Source organism: Brassica rapa, chromosome A02, assembly GCF_000309985.2.
Source record: "Brassica rapa cultivar Chiifu-401-42 chromosome A02, CAAS_Brap_v3.01, whole genome shotgun sequence".
In the NCBI taxonomy this organism is placed as follows: Eukaryota; Viridiplantae; Streptophyta; class Magnoliopsida; order Brassicales; family Brassicaceae; genus Brassica; species Brassica rapa.
The window spans coordinates 7,070,521-7,093,587 of NC_024796.2; the positions used below are offsets into that span (position 1 = coordinate 7,070,521).

The window sequence follows — 23,067 nt, forward strand, 5'->3', positions numbered from 1 at the left end:
AAATAAAATAATATATTACATATAAATTTGAATAACATATGTCAGAATATTTAAGCTTAACATATCAATTGGCTTGATTTAAAATTTTGGATATGGAATCAATAATTATTTTAAGTATTTTTGGTGATTTGAGTATACTTTAACTATTTTAGATATTTACTTTTGACTATCTATATATATTTTCAAGTATTTAAAACAATTTAAAAGTATCATTCTTGATGTTTTATATACGTTAAATCTAAAAATAATTAATATATATAAGTATAAAAATCTATTTTTAGATAAATTCGGGTATCCAAATACTTCAGTTTAGATCAGATTCAGTTTTCTAAATAACAAAATTTTGAATAATTCGAATATTTAATCAATTTATGTTCGGGTTTGGTACTATATTTTTGGATCGGTATTGGTTATGTTCCTCGAATTCATTTTTCCAAATCCTAATAATTAAATAAAAAACAAATATCAACATATTTTTTAAAATATACAGGTGCGCGGATCAAAGTCTAGTGTTTATTTTATACTTCCATTTCGACGAAAATAGAGACCAGTTGAAGTCTTCTAATACGGCTTACAGAATCGTTAGATAGTTAGATTGATGATTTGATGTGCTACACTGCCACCATCAATATTTATTATCGCATGCAATAAATGTTAGTAATAGATTAAAAAGATTACAAAACTGATCTAATAGTTGTGCAGTAATTATTATGATAAAATGGATGGTCGGCTCATAAATATTGTGCTTTCCAACATGTTGTATTGTGGTGGTTTAAAATCTTGATCGTGGCCAAATATAGATTGCTAATTTAGTACACACAAACACACGATATTTTTGCTGGGTCTACTAAAATTTCATGATTTTTATTATTTCGATACTAGAAGACTTAGTTAACAAATCAGTCATGTTCAATATTTTCTTCAATTTATATCATTTTACTCGCAAGTATAAAAACCAGGTAAATGTTTTGTTTGTCAAATAATATTTATGAGAAATACTCGATCTAAAAAAGCCACAACTGAAGAAAAAAAAATGTATAAGAAATGGCCATCACTGAATATTCATGATTCCACCAAAGGACATGATACTTCTTTTTCGGGTCTTGCACACGAAGCAACTTATACCTGACATAGAGCCACTCGTCCATGCAACAAATGAATAAACGCTGATAGGGCCGGTTTCGAGCATAAGCGAGGGGACCGATCGCTTAGGGCATCATATTCTAAGCGAAAAATTTAGTTGTATATAAGGCATAAATTTTTTTTTACATGAATAACAAAGGCATAAAATTTTAAATGAGCTTAGGGCATCAAGAAAAAAATGAGAATGTTGGACCGGCACTGAACGCTGATGAACTTTGTTGTTATGTGCGTAGTAACTGCTGCTTGTTTTATTTAGAGCTGTATCTCTTCCTTTCATGGATTGTTGGATATGGTATAATATTGACTAAATAATGTAAAAGAACATGCCTTTAGGTTTCACTCAGTTTGTGCGATGTTTTCATTTATTATAATTTGAAAAGTAAAAAATTTAAGCGGATAAACCAAAATGATCCCTTACGTTTGAATATTTAAGTCTGACTACTATAGTAGTTGGTCTCTGCCCTTCTATAACCAGATAATTCTGGTATTAATTAATCATTGTACCAGAATTCTTCGAGATCCGATGGCATTGTACCACAATTATTTGCTATAATACCTTTTAAAAATGTCCTTACGTAGTCTTCTTTCTAAAGCATATTCGAATCCATTTCCTCTGATGCTCAAGCTTAATTGAAACCTTATAGTTAAAGATTCATTCAGGATATTCCGGTTGATAATGAAAGAAAGAGTAAATAAATGAAAATCTTAAAGTATATATGTTTCAATATTTGTGAGTAGTGCTTGGTACAGAACCACTCTTAGGTTTTCTCGCCTTGTTATATAATGCAGTATAATCATTAACAAAATACAGTCTATACTCTATAGTGTATTCTGTATATATATTTGTGTGTGTGGGTTAAGATAATTTTGTTTAATAGTATCAGTATTTCTTTTTAGGACGTATGTTAATACGAACTTCAGTCACGGGGTTAACATTATAAAATATGGGTTCCCCTCAGATAAAACTAGTTTTCAAATGCTGATTGTCTTTGCTTTAGCGACACTGTTTTTACTATCGAATATTACCTTAGACCATTTCCAGTAACCTTTTATTTGAAAAGAAAAGATAAAAAAATGAAGAAAAACATTTTTCAGTATTGCATCATTTTGAGTGATAAAATAAGTTTATAAATAGTATTTCATCAAATAGGAGGGAAATACTATTGATAAACTTATTTTAGTGTTGGATTTTTTAATTTATAAACTGCCCTTCAATTTTTATATTGTTTTGTTTTGTATCTAAAAAGATTCATTATTTGTATTTTATGCTTTAAAATTATTATGAATATTTTCATAATACAATTATAAGTTTATATACATAGGTTTATAGTTTTTTAAAAACTAAATTTATGTATATGATAAAGATAGTTCTTTGTTAGTTTTTTTTAAATAAAAAACTTTAATTGAGTTAATAAGAAGTGTTAATAATATAATCTATTTTTAATTTTGTAGGGAGAAAATGAGGAAAACTACTGAAATAAAACACGAACTTATTATTTTGAGGCATCTTCTATCTGAAAATGATGTAAATTCAAAATGAGTTTGAATTTTGCTCCAATAGCTTCCTCATTTTTCCTCTCAAAAGAGAATTGTCCTACTATAATGTTTTATTAATACTTATTATTAAATTCTAATAATATTTTTTTTATATTTTGAACTTACAAATTTTACCCAAAAGAATTGTATATTAAATAAATATTTATTATATATATATATATACAAGTTATAGATTTTAATAGAGTATAAAATTATCTATATGAAATTATAATTGTGGTAATGAAAATATTAATTGTTTTGTTAAATTATAAAACACATATATGTAATATTTTTAGATATAAACAAAATTATGTAAAGATTTAAAGATCATTTGTAAAAAAAAAAAATCAACATCAAATTGAGGTTGTGAATAGTATTCTTTCAAATTTGATGTGCTATTATTCATATCTTCTAGGGGTAGGCAAAAAAATGAACCAAACCGAATCAAACCGAACCAACCGAACCGATACCGATTCAAATCTAACCAAAGTCTATTTCAAACTATTAGGTTGAAGATTTCCCCCACCCGAATGGTTCGGTTTTAAACCGAACCGAATAGAGAAACCGATGTGTTTTTGTAATTATTTAAATTAAAAATATTAGTAATACCAATATACTAAAATTCTAATACTAAATCACATATTTCCATTTTAATTCATTACTAATGGAATCATGGGTTTATACTAGGTTTATGATAATGGAATTATGGGTTTAGAGTAGTAAAGATATAAATAAATACTCGTATAGTTTCTGTATAACATATACTAGTTATTGATTTGTTGCAGATTTTTTTATGATATCACATAGAAGATGATTCATTGCATGTTTTTAAATTTTAATGATATAAGAGACATTATTAATGATGTTGGTTTTTTATTTTAGTTAACTTTCATTTGTTTTAATTCTTATATACTTTTGTGATTTTTTTTAAATGTTTTTGTTTCAGTTTTAGATTGAATTTAGTTCACATAGTTTTTGTTTACATTATTTATGTTTTAAAACCTAATTTCTCTTAAAAAAATAAACTAAAAAGAACCTAATTAAACCGATCCAAAAACAAACTGAACCGAATACAAACCAAACCAAAATAAACTGAACCAAACACAAACCGAACCAAACTAACTAGGTCTTACTTCAGTTGGAAAAATACTAGAACTAAACTAACCAAACCGAAGCGAACCCGAATCAACCGAGAAAATAATCGAAGTGCCCATCTCTAATATCTTTATTTTCCTCTCAAAATGATGTACCATTGATAAAAGTTTTCTCTCATTTTTTATGTTTCCTTCAAAATAATATATCATTGGAGATGATCTGAAATTAGGTCATTTTGAAAGAAAAATGATGTTAACCATTGGAGATGCGCTTGATATACTTTTTCCCTATAAGATTATCTAACGGACATCATTAGTAATGCTACAGAATTATACAATCAAGTTTGTAGTTAGATCATAATTTATTCAAATCCTTTCTAACCAGAAGAAACTACAGTTCCAAATTAGTTAAGTTGGTTTATAGTTTTTAACGATGTATTGTATTATTAAAAAATTTAGGCAGCAAGTACTCAACAATGAGAACTAGAAAAAAAATATAGAAAAATGATACATTAGTATGGATCCAAATAATACATCTATATTGTGTATGAATGACTAAAGATATTTCATAAAAAAGATTCATGTTTTCTTTTCGAATGGTTGAATTTAAAGGGAAATAATTTTTATATTAATCCAAAAACACCACGCTTCAGAATTTATTGATAACGATTGCGACTCTCTTTTTATTGTTTCAGTAGGAAACATCGAGACAAAACAACTCTTTATATTTCTCTATTGATAATAATAAATTCAAATATATTACTTCCAAACAGTAGATTAATTAGAATTTCTTGTTGCCTTTTGGAGTAGCCTATAGTTTACATCAAGAACTCTATTACCATCAAATGAAGAACCATCAACGATTAAAGCCGGTAAGATCGGCTGCCACCATTCGCTTCTAGATCTGTCAATCACCTTCTCTAAACGTTCAACTGAACCAAAGTTTTTATCTTTCCAAATCCATCGAAGAAACACACAAAGGAATAATCAAAAACTATGTTAGATTTAAAATAAATTGACAATCAAATAAATCAAATGACTAGAAAGGAAAAAAAAAAGAAAAGCAAAACGAATCAAACAAACCGATATTGTAGTTGTAGAAGCCTCCGGCCGAGCCCGCCCCATGGCATAGGCAAAGTGATCACCCGTTTAGGGCCCAAAATGTTTTGAGGTTTTTTAGTTTAAGAAAAAAGACCCAAAATTTTTTTCAGGCTTTTTACCTTAAAAAAAATGACCCAAAATTTAATTGAGTAGGGCCTCTAATAAGATTGGGCCGTCCCTGTCTCTGGCCATCAGCTTGAAACTACAAAAAAAAATCTCTATTTTTCTCTCTTGACTGCTAGGATTTAGGTGATTCTTATAGATATAAATGATTAGTAGCTGAATCCTGTTATCATATAAATATAACAGAAATCAGTGTATTGTGAGAGGTTGTCGTGACTGAAACTACAAAGTAATAAACATAGTTAAGAAGTTAATTATTAATTATTTTATGAGTGGCCATCCTCCCTTTTCTTCTTGTCGAAATGCATCAATCTATATTCCCATCACAAAATATTGATCAAAATTCAAAACCATTTCAATGTTTTACCAGATTGAAAACAAGTCATTATTACCTCTACACTACGGTACGGTACAATATTGTCTTTTTGGGCCGCCATATTTGGTATCAGTGGGACGCTACTGGGCCATAATAATGGTGGTCTACTTTGCGTCTTCCGTTGTTGCTGGATTTGAACATTTGCATATGGTTTGTTTCGCCAAATTTCGTGTCCATTATTCATCTTTGTCATTATTAAAAGAATATTTAAAAAATTATCTTTTTCCTTAAATGGTAAAAGATTTTTAAACTCGTGTTCTTTATATATAATAAATAATTATTTAAATAAATAAAAAACATTTATACTGTTTTAAATTAGAATCTTTTATTTTTTTGGAAATTTTTTTATCAAATTTCTTTTTGAAAATCAAAAATTATGTTTGAAATGATTTTTTATATTTTTTAAGTATTTATTTATTTATTTATTTATATATTTATTAGAATCCTAAATTTCACATTCTAAAAACTCTACTCAACCCCTCAACTCTAAACCCTAAGTTTAGATTAATTAACTTTAAGGGTATAAATATTTTTTCCCATTTATTAAAAATAAAGATAAAAGTAGTTAAACATGAAAAGTGGAACTATGAATGTGGTATTTATGATAATTTACATTATTTTGTCAAAGATGTCCGGTCCGGTTCGCTTCGATCAAATATAACCGGACTGTTCCTAAATGAATTATTTTTAATTCTGATTTATTGTAATCTTACAAATTATATAAGAAGTAGTATAATTTTATATATTATATGAGAATTTATAGCTGACGATTCTATTTGCATCAACTTAAACCAGTATATTGAAAAATTCAGGAAAATCTCTACCTTGTTAATTTGTATAATTATTAATAAATCTCATTTTATAAGATTAAATCCTCAAATCCGACGACGTAAAATTTTTCTTTATTGGTTACTAAACTAACAAATAATAATGGATTTAAATTTAAATAAAATCAGCATTCTTAATTTAATAATTATAATTTTTGTCATACAATAAAGTAGCTTTTATTACTAACAGATTTTTGAATAATATTATAGAAAAGTATTACAAAAAATATATGAAAGCATTATAGAGTATAAAATAGCTTTGATGATTTTCTATTAATTAAAAATACCCTTTGAAGTTTAGCTTAATTTGACAAAAATAATATGGGGAAATTTCAATTTTTATCACAAGTTTGATATCACTTTTTTCTTAAATGATAACTATTCTCTGAAATACATTAAATATATGATAAAATTAAATTAACTCTCATAAATTATTTATAAATGTTTAAAAAAAATTTACAAAATATTTATAGAAGTTTATAAATTCAACCCCAGCCTAAAGATTAATATATTTTGATTAAGTGTATTTTTAAAAAGCGGTAGTCAATTTAGTATATTTTAAACAATAGTGCAAGACAAACAAAGCGTGAAGGAAGAAAAAAAAAACAAAAAAGGAATTAAGAGAGAGAGAATCGTTTCCCTCCGGCGTACGGCCGGCGCGTGTGCGTCCGTGCCGTCGCCGGAGAATTTCTTTCATCTTGTTTTCGATCCCTTTCTTCGGTGTCTTCGCAGACCCACTATCGTTCGCCTTGTCGGAGCTCTGTTGCCGTCACTTATCGTAAATGGTGGTGCGGCTTTGGAGTCGAGACGCGTCCGTATGGTGGCGCGCGGAGGTGACGGGGCTTTTGATGCGCGCACTGGTGGTTTTATTTCCGGGCGATGGAGGCTTTCATAGTTCCGTTGACGTCGGCTCTCTTGTGGGGGGTGGGGGCTCTCATAGATCCACCGTCGTCACTTTTGCTTCCGGGAAGGTGAGGTTTCTTTAACTCTCTTCGCCGGCTACTGGATTACGGTGAGAGGAGGCTCACATAGCTCCTTGATACCGGGGTAAGACCCTTTGTTTTGGGTGTGGCGATTAGATCGAGGATGGTTGAAGCGGTGGGTTTTGTCTTCTGTGAGGGGTTTGTGGGTCGCCGACGATGAGATATCAGTTTAAGTTCTCCGGCGACGGCGATGAAGTGTCTAGAAGAAGTTTATGCGGTTCTCGGCTCGACTGTCCAGCGTTTCTGGTGGTCCAAAGTCGGAGGCGTTCTCGGTTATCTGATGAACCCTCCGACGTGAAGACAGTACGGCGATGAACGTGTGTGTACGTACGGAGGCTCTGCAGGTTCGGAGCTCCGGCGGCAGTGGCGTCTCCTTGAGGCGCATCTAGGGCGAACAGCCCGGTTTGGGCCGTGTGGCGGTCGGGTATTACTTGGGCTTGGCCCATTGTTTGTTCTTTGTCTTGTGGCCCGGTTCGTGGGCTTTTGTTTTAAATCCTGTTCTGTTTGGGCTTCGGCTCTGGGCTTGGCCATCTATCAATAATAACAATTTGGGAAAAAAAAAAAAAAACAATAGTGCAAGACAAGCATAAATCATTACATATCTAATACGTAAAAGCAAGACAAGAATGATTGTTGTGAAACAATATCATGTAGTTTATAATCAAAACCCAAATGAAATCACAAGAAGAGAGAATATATAATTGTGTAATAAAAAAGCAGAGAACCAAACCGGGTCTTGTTTTGTTTTCCTTTTTTGAAGATCTCTAAGCAGTAGATCCCTTGAGCTTCTTGGTGATGGTTGCAATGTACTTGCCTTGGTGAAAAGCTTGCGCTAGCTCAAGGTCTGTTGGCTGCCTTGAACCATCTCCTGCGAATGTTCCTGCTCCATAGGGACTTCCTCCTTTCACTTTCTCCATCTCGAACATTCCCGCACCAAATGTGTAACCGATCGGGACAAAGATCATCCCGTGGTGGACCAGCTGAGTTATCGCAGTCAATCTACAGAAAAAAAACATATTAAGAGAGAGGTAAAGAGATGATGATGTGTGTGTTTGTAGTCTTGATGAGAGAGGCTTACGCGGTGGTTTCTTGGCCACCACCTTGAGAGCCAGTGCTGTAGAAGATACCAGCTGGTTTACCAGCGAGTGACTGAGTCCTCCAGAGTCCACCGGTTGCGTCCAAGAAGGCTTTGAACTGAGCAGCCATCATGCCGAACCTCGTTGGGAATCCAAAGACGAACCCATCAGCTTCGGTTAGGTCGTTGGGTGTGATGATTGGTGATTCACTCTTTGGTGGTGCGCTCATCTTAGAGAGTGCCTCTTCTGGAAGCGTCTCTGGTACCTGTAAAACCAGCAATTTCATCAGGTTCAATAGAGTTCACATGGATTTGGATAGAGAGCAGCCAACAAGCCTAATCTAAACTTGGTAAGCTAAATCAGTAAACTTAGAAAGACTTGGTTCTTTCTTCAAGATACACAATACAAAACTACTTGTAGACTCAAAACCTAATATTATTTGTTAGTGTTAAAAGAACTTTAATATCATCCTTTAACATAGTTTCGCACTGTAGCATATAAAGCCATTTATGGAGGAAGTCAAATCTCACCTGCCATAGCTTGGCTTCAACACCTTCAACGGAAGCAGCCCCTTTCCTAATCTCTTCAGCCAATTTCTCCACATGACCGTACATTGAGTAGTACCTGCACAAATGTCAACGAGACTTTAAAAAAAAGTCAAACTTCACAAAACAAAAATTAAATCGAGTTTTACCATTTTTTAAACAAATAATAGGCAAATTACAGAAGAGTTTGAAGCCCAAATCATAAATTAAATGCTATCATCCCCCACCCATGATTATTACAGAACAGCAAAAGCTATGATAAGATATAAGAAAATCAAAATAAACCAATAGAAGTAGTATTCTTCGATCAACATTGAGGAAAAATCAATATCAAGTCGCTACAGTTAAAATGAGCAAGATCGAAACAAGGAGCTTTACTTACACGATATATACTTTGGTCGCCATCGATATCTGAAGATTAACTTTCTGAATTGTTTTTTTTTTTCTTTTTTAAGATGGGAGATTATAAGTTCAACGATCTGAAAATGCAGATAGCGTATTTATAGAGAGGTCCAAGAAGATGATCTGAAGTTTTATTTTTCTCCAAAGTTGAACTCTTTCATTCCAACACCCTATATATTTGGTCAAATTAAATCTCACCCCATCGTTTTTTTTATTTTTATATTTAGCCACCTTTTTAAAGTAGATCGATTAGCTACTCCCTTCCGTATTTGAAAGATTTATGGTTTATGATTTCCACATATTTTAATAAAAAAGTTTACATAATTTTATTTATTAATTTTTTTTGTTTTATTTGTTTTTCAATAAATTTCTATAGCATTTATATTTTAAATATTAAATGAAATTTTATTCTTATACGGTGTATATTAATTAAAATTTAAAACATCAATTTTTAATATAAAACTAAAATTTAAAACATTTATTATTTCTATCGAACGACGGCATCATCTGTTTGTTGGTTTATTTTCACACTGTCGGCGTCTTCTTGATCAGATTGGTTTATAGATCAATAGTAGATTATATACTTGGTTTATTGCAATTAACTTCTCAAAAGTTGTAGGAACTATGATTTTGGGATTTGAGGAAGTTAGATCTTGATGTAGCTCACGGCGACCAGCTCGTTTTCTCTAATCTTTTTGATGTTATTTGCTCTGCCACCGTTTTGTTACACACTTTTTTTCTAGTTCATTGTTTTGGCTTGTTTGCTTGTTCTTTAGTCCTATTTCATCCGCTTCTAGTCATCTTTGTATTTCTAACAAAATTGAAAAATTTATTACACTAAATTTAACATTTTACCAAAATAAAATATCGATTCCTCTATTTATTCTGATTATAGCTAACATTTGAAAGAAACAAAACAAGTGGGGCAGTTTTGGGCTTTAACTGATACTATAGGGGCACATGGTCAACTCAAAACCCCCTCGTTCGTCGCCTGGCTTGGTACTGGACGGGGAGTGGGGTTGGTGCGGGAAAATACAACTTTGGTTATATTTTTAAAGTTTTAAATGATTAAAATAACATAATAATGATGATATGTGTTGCTGTCACCTTCATCATCATGATCATGTTTGTTTTCCCTCAAAACTGTGTTTAATTTTAATTATTTAACATAAGGAAGAGCTTTATGCCTTACTTGTTTTCTCTAGAAGATGTCTTTTCTTGATATGAATTATATAGTGTTTAATCTATTCAAAGCTATTTGTGATTAGATTACGATTCAATCTTACATAGAATGGTAGCTTGATTAAACAATTTAAAGTTCTCAAAATCAATTGATTTCAGTCCTATTGGTGTCATAAATATTCAATCTAACCATAATTTACCACTCTAAAAGTTCATACATGTAGTGTTTTGTTTACCATACCAATCACTCAATCCTTCATGTATGGCACAACTAATTTAAACTCATAACTTTTTAGAATCTATTAAATTGAGAAGGTGAGCAAGTCAACGAATATGATCCGAGCCCATGAAGACAACTAAATAGGTGCTAAATTGACCGAGTGTAGGGTCAACAAACCTTGTCCGTCCGATTTTTGATCGACCAAGACAAGCTAGGCATTGGATCTCTTTCTCAACAATGGCTCTTGAGGTAGTCTAGATTCCGACTTCAAGCCCTTACATCATCACTCTCGTCATTATATTTCTTTTCTTTTGTGTAAAATTTATATTTCTTTGTCCTTTTTTGACTTTCAATTTTTTCATAAAACTACGAATATGCATCAGAATTTAGAATGATCCACACATACATCATTTTGTTGACGTTATATAGATCATTTTGTTGACGCTATAATTTCAATTTTCTTAAAAAATGATGTATATGTGGATTGTAGAAAATAATAGTAGAACAATACGCTAATATTTGGACAATACGTCTTCAAAATTGATGGTATATAAATATAATACATGTATGTGGACCTGCGGCAAGTAGAACCTTATGTATGATAGCTGGATCCATATACATACATATATATATATATATATTATGATTTTCATTCTAGGTATCTAGATTCATATATTTAAATGTTACTTCATTAAATTTACAAAAAGAGAGATGTTACTTAGCTATAATGTGCGCGCATATTGTAAGGCCTATTAAATTGCAAACTTTACTATAAAATGTTCATATTAGAGTGAAAAGGTTCATATTAGTAATTTAGAGTTTTTGTTAGTTGGATTAATACGGCATCGAGATAGATGGTTCCAAACTGCCTTAGACTGACCAAAATAGTCAACACAAAGTCGATCTACTATCGAATTAACTAGTGCAAATTGTGAATATCGAGATGAAGACCATATTTTTATAGCTCGAATGCATGAACCGTCTATTTTTCTTGTTATAGTCTTCGAACCATTCCTTTTTCTTTTGGTCAATATCTTTGGACAATCCATATTTCAATTTTTTTCTTTGGACCATCCATATTTCATAGTATATTTTCATATTGCTACAGAAGTCTTCCATTTAGTATTTTTTTTTTATTTAAGTTTTTCTTATTAAGCTTTGATTGTAAAGATAAATTTTGATTCATGCGTTTCTCAGACGATTTTACTTGTAAAATAAGATTTTAGAACACTATGTATTTTAATTTTTCTGTTTTCAATTTTAATATTAATGCTAATTGTATATGAGATTTGCTTGGGGATCAGAATGAACATATCTCGGGCACATGGATGTAATAATTTTACATATCCCTTAAAATTACAGAGACCTTCGTTGTAATCAAGAAGGGGGGACGTTCGACGACATTTCTTTCCAAGAACTATATGCTAAAATATTCAAATAATAAAATTATAGTATGTATATACCAACCGAAAATAATGTTAAAACAAGTTAAGATAAAAAAAGAAGAAGAAGAAGCTAATGATAAAATGCGAGAGCTGGCTTGTGTTTTAAGGATGCTTCGCTTTTCAACCTTTTACTTATAAAGTGTTCAGTTCACCCCTGATTTCCGTGTAAACAAAGTAATCGGCTTTTGATAGCTTTATTGACCGAAGTGTCGCTTAAGATACGTACATGCATGATTTAGTCTTTTCGCTGGATCTCTGGAACTGCATGGCTACACGCATTAGGCTGCATGATGAATCCATCGCAAGGTGCAACCATATTTGCTTTATAAAAGAAAATTAACTAATGAAAAAGTAGAACTATGATCAAGTGGTTGAAAGTTGAAACTACACTGAGAAATCTAATAATTACATGTGGACTTTGATGAGTGGTGTGTTTATACGTTTGTTACAAAGATTTTATTGTTTACCCTTTCACCTGAGTTTGCGGGGTTTTTAATCTATAATAGTATATTTTTTTGCTGGAAATCAAGAACATGTAAATGAAAAATAGAATCGCTTACCAGGATGAGCTGGCCGGAAAGGATCTGAGGTATTTGTGACATGGACCTCTGTTTCAAATACGTTCACTATCTGGGAAGGGATTTAGCAACTGGCTCTTGTCTCCCATTCTAGGAAGATTAGTCGGCATAAGGTCTGGACAAATACATTATCAGTAACTACGAAGATGAAGTTGTTAACTCAACTGGACAAATATGATACGCAAAGTCTAGAAATCATATAATCACATAGTATTTGGGAAGAAACTAATATTATATAGTGGTTTTAGATGGAAAGAATTATGGCCCAGCCATAATCTGATATGAAGAATTGAAATGTGTTGATTCTTTTTCAGTTTTTTTTTTCTTTGTTGATGTGTTATCTTTCCATAACAAACAAAAAAATGTTTCCACATATGGATGGGAAGACAATTGTGTTATTGTAGCGTTGATTTATCAACTTCAACATGCCGCAGCCTAAAACTAAATCATCCAAGGAGGTAAAAAGGCTGAAAGAGATAAATATGCATTTGTTATATATGTTTTGTTCTCAATGATTTTCCATATCAGTTTTATAATAATATATCCAACAATTTATACGAACTGCAAAGGGAAATCAAAGAGAGCATAGAAAGAACATAAAAGAAGAATCGGTAAAAAAATAGTAAAAAGTAAAAACAAATAAGTCAAAGTCTCTGATGGAGATTTCTATCATCAACGCCTGTGCGTTCGATCACAAAACTCCTCTTCGATAGCTTCCGTGACAACACACCGTGACGCCTCCATCAAGTCAGGGCTAAGCCTAAACATGAGCACACAAAACTCCATCTGGTTCAACGCACCGTCTCGATCGAAATCCCCTTCGTCGATCATACACCTTACATCGTCATCCGTCAAGTCTCCGAGCCCAAGAACGGCCGACGCGTTTCGCCGTAAGCTCTCGAAAGTGATGACACCTCTGTCTCTGTCCATGAGTAGCTCGAACCCTTTGCAGAGCTCGTCGATGAGACCTTCTCCTCCGAGTTTTCCGGCCATCGCCGGGAAGAAGTCGTGGAAAGTGGGGTCTTGGTTTTGCTGGGTGGGTCTGGTTGAGGATTTAGGAGACGCCATTAGAGAGAGAAAGTGATGATTTTGAGAGATGGGTGTTGTGTTGGTGAATGGTGAGGTTGTTGATGATGATGATATGAGATTGATTTTTTTATATATATAGGAAGGGAGAGAAGTTTGGGAGTTCCGAGAAGGAACATCCATGGAAGACAACTAAGCTACAGGTAAGGGGCGAAGGAACATCCAATTGTTTTGGTTTGGTTTCTTCTTGGAAGGTCACTTTAAGGGTATAAACGTCTTTTACTTGAAGATGGGACTGTTCACACGGGATGTATGTGAAGGTCACTTTAAGGGTAGTCTCGACAGGTTTGAATGTGAAGGTTCTGTCTTTCTTAGAAACTCGTTAGGCAAGTGACATTTAGATTCCATTGACGAAGGAAAGTTTTTGAAAACTATATTAAAACTTTTTTAGCACTTTCTTCTAGTTTGAACCAGACTGAAAGATACACATAGATTTGGGCGATTGTAAAGGTTAGCGCGTTATGTTTTCATTTGGTCTTTTGACCTCTAGAGATGGGCACTCTTTGTTTTCTAATTCGTTTTTGATTTGATTTGGTATAATAACTTAAAAGTGTGTCGGATTTATATCTTAACAGAAGTCCGTCAAATCTACCTACTTCTTAATTACATACCATAACATTACTAAAAACTATCATACCATAACATTACTAAAAAACTATAGAATTTGAAAGTTCAACACATTTTTGGGTTATCTTGATGGTTTTAACAGTATAACATTCGTTAGTTAAACAAGTTTACCCATCCCATTCCGTTTCGTACCGCGGCGGGTTAGTCGTCGAGCGGATCACAGCGGACCTGTCCTGCGCGGACTGCGGTCTTTAAAATGTGGGCCCAAACCCATACCGCAAGATATATAGACCTTCGCGGGCCGTTCCGTGGGACGCCTCTTTATCAAAACGTCTGCTACAGCTTCTTTCATGAATGTTTAAGTAGAAAAGTTGTGTAAGAGAGTTGAAGAGAGCTCATTAAGCTTCACTAAAGCCTTAGCAAAATCAATGCCACAAAGCTCTGTTTGTGCTTGCGTTCTTGAGTTAAAATTCTTCTTTTGTTATTAGCATAAGCTTTTGTTAAGTTTGAATCTGATTGAGTTGTTGTCTTTATAATAATTTGGCTCAAGTGTTGTATGTCTTCATCAAACCATCTCTTTTTTTAATTATTTGGATTGCAAAAAAATTCGTGAATCACTTTGTCAAATTATAGAAGTGACGTGATATACAGCTAATTTTTCTCCTAAACAACACCATTGTAACCAAATTTAATTTAAGAAAAACACCACAATACTGAAAACAAAACCAATCAACCTAAACAAGAAATATCACATTGTAATAAAGCAATTCATAGTTGTATGTAATAAAAAGAGAAAACCAAATCAAAACACCACCCGAGCTCGAATCATCATCGTTGGAGCTGGAGTCGCCGGCGCTCGAATCATCATCGTCGAAACTCCTTATGTTTTATGGGGGAAAAGTCACAAGAATCGTTTTCTTCTCACTCTCTTTCTCGTTTTTTTCAGGTAAAATAAGAAAAATTCACCAAAAATGCGGATCCATGTAATCCTGCATGACCCGTTTCGGCCCATCCCGCAAAGACCCAATCTCGCAAATACCAGTCCCACGAAACCCGCAAATTTACGGGTCTAGAAAACCTCGTTCCAAATACCGTTCCGCACAGGCCTTTACGACCAGGTATGCGGTCCAGATCCATGATTGCAATCTCTATGTAGCACGCATAATTTGGTTATATAGACATCAACCATGTAAATATAAACTTTAATAAAGCTCATAACTAAACCATGTCATATACCAACATTTTTACCACTTCTTTTCGAGTTTTTTCTTGCCGATTTACCCTGCCATTTTAGTAGAAACAATACTTTTCACCATCACAGAGTATAATATGTAGGTGGGTCGTGGGTGACAAATATCTCGAAAGTAACACGTTCACAATTTCATAGTGACTTCTAGTGGACAAGGGTTTTTTCTTAATTTATATGGGTGCAATATGATTCTCTAATGATTCTTAATCCAGATTTTTGTCGCCTATTGGAAGACAATAATATGTTAACATCTTAATTGGAACTTATATATGGTGGACATTATATTCCACTTGGTCTGCCCGTTCTATTGCATGCCTTTGTTTTTTTATTATTACACTCGATAATCATCCAACCAAGTGTCTTCCTCCTTCGCTAACCACTGCCATTATCCATACTTTACTCAATGTTTCAGCCCAATAATTGTTTCGTTTTTACTCGTTATAATAAAATTGAATGCATGAATTAATTAACCACTACGTAAAATGAATCGGATTCATAGAAGGAACACTGAATCTTGATCACTACCCGGTCAATTCATTAATTTTAGTTTAATTGTTTCGACCAACAAGATCAAGATCCAAATCAATTAGTAATATATTTTCCTTCAAATCTTTCAGGATCAAACAAATATGTTATTAAAAAAATCAATGTATTATGTTTCCTACACTTAGACATTCAAAATACCAATGATTTGACTTGTCATATTACGGTCTCAAACTCTTATCCGTTCCTGATCAATAACTGGAAATGACCTATGGGTTGTAGGAGACGCAAAGGCTCTTATGATGGAAGTATATTGTGATACAATCATACGTACTAGAAGTTCAGTAAATATCATGTTTCTCTATCCGCACAAAGCTTTCTAGCTAGTTGGTTAAGAATTTCTATTACTGAATATCCCAAGTTGTACTAATAACAAAGTAAAAACATGGTCACTAACGTTTTACATGGAACAATTGTATGGAAGATGTGATGAATTTATTCCAAAACCTTAAGGCTTGGACTGGTGGGAAAGAAAATGAAATTGATACCACGGGACTTGACATCTTTCAGAGTGGTTTAGTTTATACTATTTTTCAAGATGTTGGGTTTGAATATCATTTATGCAAATTTTTCTTTTTCCAAAATATGTTTTTCTATTAGGCAAACCATTTCTTTGCTTTAAAGCAGAAATTTATTTGGGCCGGGCCTTCGAGTTTATCTACCATTGCAAGAAGAAATGTAAGGTCAAAAAGCTGAAAAGAGTAAGGTGAAATTTGGCACCAATGAAACAGACTGTGTACTAAGGTTTATGTAGTGGTGTAAGAATGGGACTGCAAAAACATGATTAATTATTTAGAGGGAATGTTGTAAGTTGAGAAGTATTTTAAAGCAGGAAAACAGAAAGTCTACGGCTATAAATTTTTCAATACTAACGGAGAGCATTCAAGAAATGAAAAAAAAAACAGATGAAAGTATTTGAATGTGGTCGATCGGTAGGAGTGGAGCAATACAGATTAAATATATCAAATTCGAAACAAGGGGAGTACCAAACAACTTTGTATAAAAAACACAGTAAATATTTGACTATTTGCAAGTAAGACTTTATTTCTATAAAATTGTAACGAAAACGCCTTTCACCTTAATGAAAGACGTAGACGATATATCCAAAATGAGATAATTAATAAACATATACACCGATAAATAAATTTGGTGGGTTGAATAAGATTTTAGACCTTAATTATGATCTCTTGCATATTTCAAGAGCAACAAATTCAAAAACGGACAAATTAACATGTTTTGCACTCAGTTCTCTATCATCTATGATTTACGTCGATTTATACGTCTGATTTGGATATTGAAATCATTTTAAATAGTGTAGATGTTTGGCAAACAAAAAAAATGAACTCCAAGTAAAGAAGCTAAAGCTTTTTTAGGTTATTTCCAATTCATGCGTGGTTGAGGGAAAACATAATTAAACTATTAAGAGCTCCAAACAGCCCCTTTATATTGTAGTTTGCATTTATTAGGAAATCCTAGCATATAACTTGGGAGTTGGGGGAGAAAACATGAAGGGAAATTTTAAGGAGTCAGATGCGAATCATGTGTGTATAGAACATAAGGCTTTTTCGAAGTTGCTGTAAAATTCTATCCTTCACTCACCATGGCATGTGGCTCTCAAATGAAGACAACTCGTGATTTTTTGCATATTGTTTTTGGTTCATATATAATGACTTGACAACTATCAATTATGTTTGGTGTTGGTCATGGTTTCGTGATAAGACGTGATTCCGAACACGTAACTTGTAGAAAACAACACGTTTTAATGGTGGAATATTGAAAAACGAAGATTTCACTATTTTATCAGAAAATTATGGTACGTCCGTCCATAAGTTCGTTAAATTAGGTATTTTGTTTTCTATTTTTGATATAGTTTGATAAAACATAAATCGTATATTTCGAAACAAGCTCAAATTCGAGGTGGACAATACTAAACCAAGCATTTTCACTTACCAATTCACTTACCAATTAAGTAACACATACCATGACTATTTAAGCACTTGCTATCGTTTTGTAATACGTTGTCGTGGTCCAACGTACTCTCCGTTAGAAGGCATATATCATGATTTCAGACTAGGATTCGAGCGAGAGTAATGGGATTCCATATTTTTGTTTGGAAAAACCAAGCCAATGGCGAGCTTAAAGCATTGGTAGGGTTCAGTCCTATGGTTCTCATAGGCTAGAGCATGGCATGACTCATTCCTTGGGTCTCGGTGGCTACATGTTTATGTTAACAGCATCCCAGCTTTAGAAATCATGTCTTTTGCACTTCTAGAAGCTGTTCTCAAACCTTATCCATGCTGGTATCAGGATTGCAGTTGGTGGTAATATTGCTGCCATTTCAACCCGTCTTTTTTAGTGTTTCCTTGGTAGTGTCGGGTAGCCTTGCTGCTCACTTTTGGATCGTAGTGTTTTAATGAATTAGGATTTCGCTGGGTTCATATCATTAAGCATCGTCGGAGGACCATGGTTCGTACTTTAAAGTGTAGTCGAGAGATTAGGGTTCGTGTTTAATGGTTACATCGGAAATTTTAGTATTAAAATTGTTCAAGCCACTTAGGCGGTTGTAAATCAGAAATTTTAGTATTAAAAATGTTAAGTTTAAATTTTAACTAGTGCTTGATCCGCGCATCCACGCAAGTGTTTTTTTTTTTTTATAAATATATTTATTTTTATAAGCGATGATATATATTTTTAAATTTATCCGTTTAAATAAATTTTTAATATGACATAAAACACAATAATTTTATACTTTCTATTGAGTAATTTTATTTTATCTTGTAAACCATCAGTTGTATCATCCATATTTTTAGAATATGACATGTGCGTATCCGCACAAATGTATTTTTATTTTTTTATGGAATCAATATTTTATGATAATATATAATAAATTGTTGTATATACTATTTATTATGTATATATGGAATTAGTAGAATAATTACCATATAATGTATGTATTTATTTATGAAATGTATATATGGAATTAATTATTTCAAAACACACAAATATATATATATATATAATAAAATAGAAAAAGAGAACAAAATACACTAAAATCTAGGTTTATTAATTATTGTTGCCATAACTTTTTTAGTTAGAATTTGATTTTGAAAATGCATTAATTAAAGAAGAAAAGACAAAGAATCATAAAAAGTAGGTTAATTAATAATTTCAATGGCATGTCATTCTAAATAAATTGAAAAACTAAAAGGTATTTAATTTTTTTACTTCAATTTTAACAGATTAGATGGTTAGTTTTTCAAGTGTTTTCCACTTTTTGGGACTTGATTTGTATGAATTTTCATTTTGATTAATAAAAAAAAAAAGAAGCCAATCACTACTAGGCACCAGCCGACCACACATTAGGTATTTAAGCATTCATTCTAATGTTTTTTTTTGAATTTCATTCATTCTAATGTTAGCTTATCATTCGTTGAAGTTGGTTACTTATCAAATATACTTTTATCAACATTTAGTTCTAGTCAAGCTAATAGATAGATTTTTGAAGCTTAATTTCTCTCAACAAAATTTTGTTTGATCAAATTCTAGGATAAATATGTCAAATAGATTAATGATCTCCAATAAACCATGCCTTTAGATATTCTCAAGCACAGCTACTAATAATTTTTGTGATCTAAATATCTTTTGACCATTTCTTGGCTTATCTATGTTAGTAAATATATTGTAGGATGTTACGTTCGCAGCTATAAAAATGGTTGATGAATAGGTTCTTCTGACTAGGATGATCATTTAATTTACAAATTATTTCTATAAAATTGCTGAAAGGTTGATCCATGGCCTTGGTCATTTTAAACTATGATAATATTTTGATATCATCCTTTCGTAACCCAAATGATATAAGGATATTTAAATTCACTTCTTTTCAAACAATCGAAAACCTTGTTCACACAAATACTTGGATCGGAGCAAGCGAGAATAAGAAAAATGTATGGACCGCAGTAAACGTGAAACTTGGTCCAGATAAATCCCAGGTGAGAACACGTGGCTTTAGGAGAAAACAGCCATTAAAACCTTAAACTTTCAAATTAAAGCCCAAAAAACCTTCAATTTATGTTTGAGCCAGAAAAATCATCAACTTTTAAATATTAGTCATTTTAATTCTCATATTTTGTTGACTCGGCTGTTTAAGAAACCCGAATAGCTAACTGTTAAAATCAATTAAAACTAAACGTCTATTAACTATCTAAACAATATTATTTTTATAAAACTGATTAAAACATTGATTAAATGACGTCTTTTTGCTTCTAGAAACACTCAAATCATCCATTTCGCAAAACTAGAGCCCCAAATCAACTTCATCTTCTTCACTTTAGTCTCGCGAAAGAGATGTTTTAAGTGTTTTAGAAGAAAACAAAATCTCGGTTGATCAATGTTTTAATCGATTTTTAAAATGATGTCGTTTAGAGAGTTAACATGCATTTATTTTTAATCAAATTTAACGGTTGATTAATCGGAGCTCTTAAATGACCGAAACAACAAAATATGAAGTTTAAAATGACCAATATTTAAAAGTTGGTAATTATTTTAGCTTAAACATGAGTTGAAGATTTTTTTGGATTTAATTTGAAAGTTCAGAATTTTAATGGTTGTTTTCTCGTGGCTTTAGTATTTTTGAGAATATGATTCCTCCACGTAGGGTATAATAGAATCTTACTCTCGCCACCTCACCAACTAAAAATATCTTTTTTGTATATAACGACTCAAACATCGACACGTAAGGTTGGCGCCATAGGGCTCTGTCCCCGTTACGTTGTTTTAGGACCAAGTAAATGTGAAAAACAATTAATATAAACTCTTTAAGTCCTAAAATTTAAGCACCCGAGGATAACGCTCAGCCGCAGAACCTATATATTTTTTAAAAAAAATATATACAACTTATACAGTAATTATCCACAAATTATCCACCGTAAGTTTCACAAGTTTGAACTATTCCTTAAGATGTGGAAAAGAAGAAATATATTGTAAAAAATCGAAACCTTCTTTGTATCTCAAAAGACGAAAATACCCTCAAAAGAATTTTGAATCACAGAAAACTCGCCACGAAACTCTCAAATGCAAATGGTACTTTCCATTCTCGATCTTGTTCCCTTGTTTCTGTCCGCAGAATAAACGAGAGGAGAGAGAAGGAAGTAAGAGATAAAGACAGGATCAAATCAAACACACACACACAAAAGAAGCAAAGAAAACTATTTTGATATACTTAGAGAGAGAGAGAGGAGATGGAGAAGATGAAGTGTGAGCTATGTGAGGGTGTGGCGAGAATGTTCTGTGAGTCAGACCAGGCGAGTTTATGCTGGGACTGCGACGGTAACGTTCACGGAGCTAACTTTCTGGTGGCTAAACACGCGCGCTGCCTTCTTTGTAGCGCGTGCCAATCTCCTACGCCTTGGAAAGCTTCTGGCCTTCGGCTCTGTCCAACCGTTTCTATATGCGAGTCTTGCCTTGCTCGTAAGAATAACTCCGGCGCCGGCAGCAATAGTTACGGAGAAGACGACGGCGCAGAATCTTATGATGAGGATGAGGAGGAAGAAGAAGAAAGTGATGATGAGGAAGAAGAAGAAGAAGAAGCGGAGAATCAGGTGGTGCCATGTGATGCGGCTGCGGCGGTGCAAGAATCTCCGGTGATGAGTTCATCGTCTTCCGTTAGCAGCGGAGAGGAACGTTTCAGTTTGGTAGCGAAAAGGACGCGACAAGATTCAGAACTTAACTCCGATGATGTATGAATCTCTTTCTCTCTTGTCTTTTTTTTTACAGTTTGAGGAATGGTCGAGAAATATGAAACCATTGATTAATTTTTTATTTTTATTTTTTAAAATGCAGGAAGAATCAAACGACGAGTCACGACCTTTGAAACGGCTGACGAGAGATGCAACCTTGCCAAGATCAGCGGCTATGATGAAATCAACCTTAAAAATCAAACGACTGTGATACACCACCAACAAATGTAGAAATGTCAGCCGTTGATTTCTCTGCTTATTCAGATTAGATTAATCATCACTGTTCATTGCTAACAGTTCATCTTTTAGTGAATCGAGTTTAGCTCCTTTAATGGCTTAGTTTGTTTACATTTCTTTCTCTAAAACCACATGTATTCGTTGAACCATTTTTGCTTAGTACGTTTTCGTTTTTTGGTTGTATTATTCACCTATCTATAGTTATGTTTGATTTTATTTGTTTAAGCTATTAGTATGTATTTGTTTAATTTTGAAAAGTTTTTGGTTAGAGTAAAACAGGAGATGTTTAATCCTTTTCCTCTAGATAGACGAAGATCTTCTTTGAAATGTAGTTTTGTCCCGTCGGCTAAAGCTTGAAGAATTTCTAAGGGATCGGCGTATTCAGGTCCAATACATTGTTGTATCCCTACAGATATTTCTCTTTCTAACCACACAATTACTAGTACATCAGTTATGATTCCCAATACAAGAGAAAATATAGGGACAATCCATCAAAAGGATTATCAATCAAAACCAAATCTTAAAACATGTTATATATTTTTCGATCAAATAAGCCGTATGTGTGATGTTGATTGGTGACAAATGAAGAGTACATAGCGTATGAATGTCGTTAGTCTGCAACCACAAAATAAAAGTTGCGAAGACACAAGAAGATATTAATTTCATTGGGTCCTCTTTAATGTTTTTTTTATTCGTCAGACCGTTGAGTCTAATCATGTCTCTTTATCTGTAAACCATCTTTGAGGCTGGAAAAAATTGATGCTCTCACAAGATATTTTCTTGGGTCCCTATTTTATTTCATAAATCAACGTACGTTTTAATTTAACAATTAAAAGAGTTTGTTTAATAATTAAAAACGATTATAAGAAAAATGTATGGTCAGTTAGAGCATCTGTATTGGTGGGATGAGGAGAGAGGGAGAGAAAGTCCCTTGTTCTGCTTTTTTTTTTTTTTTTTGGTCATAGAATAGTAAGGGACATTCCTTAATTAAGGGCTTTTCCCTTCTCTTTCTTCCTCGG

The 23,067-nt window shown here is 32.7% G+C and overlaps 3 protein-coding genes across 3 annotated transcripts; 1 reads left to right on the top strand and 2 right to left on the bottom strand.

Moving 5' to 3' along the window:
* Positions 1 to 7,748: 7,748 nt before the first annotated feature.
* On the bottom strand, positions 7,749 to 9,392 carry LOC103851957 (NAD(P)H dehydrogenase (quinone) FQR1). The gene is made up of 4 exons (XM_009128836.3): positions 9,187 to 9,392; positions 8,790 to 8,883; positions 8,262 to 8,524; positions 7,749 to 8,182 (listed from the first exon to the last, which is right to left on the bottom strand). The coding sequence occupies exons 1-4, from the start codon at positions 9,207 to 9,209 to the stop codon at positions 7,948 to 7,950; spliced, it is 615 nt and encodes a 204-aa protein (XP_009127084.1). The 5' UTR covers positions 9,210 to 9,392; the 3' UTR covers positions 7,749 to 7,947.
* A 3,707-nt stretch (positions 9,393 to 13,099) lies between these two features.
* Positions 13,100 to 13,850, bottom strand: LOC103851959 (calcium-binding protein PBP1-like). The gene has a single exon (XM_009128837.3). It carries the CDS (start codon positions 13,838 to 13,840, stop codon positions 13,304 to 13,306), a length of 537 nt encoding a protein of 178 aa, XP_009127085.1. The 5' UTR covers positions 13,841 to 13,850; the 3' UTR covers positions 13,100 to 13,303.
* A 6,660-nt stretch (positions 13,851 to 20,510) lies between these two features.
* LOC103851960 (nucleolin) lies at positions 20,511 to 22,340 on the top strand. The gene is made up of 2 exons (XM_009128839.3): positions 20,511 to 21,811; positions 21,915 to 22,340. Exons 1-2 carry the CDS (start codon positions 21,314 to 21,316, stop codon positions 22,020 to 22,022), a joined length of 606 nt encoding a protein of 201 aa, XP_009127087.1. The 5' UTR covers positions 20,511 to 21,313; the 3' UTR covers positions 22,023 to 22,340.
* Positions 22,341 to 23,067: the final 727 nt, after the last annotated feature.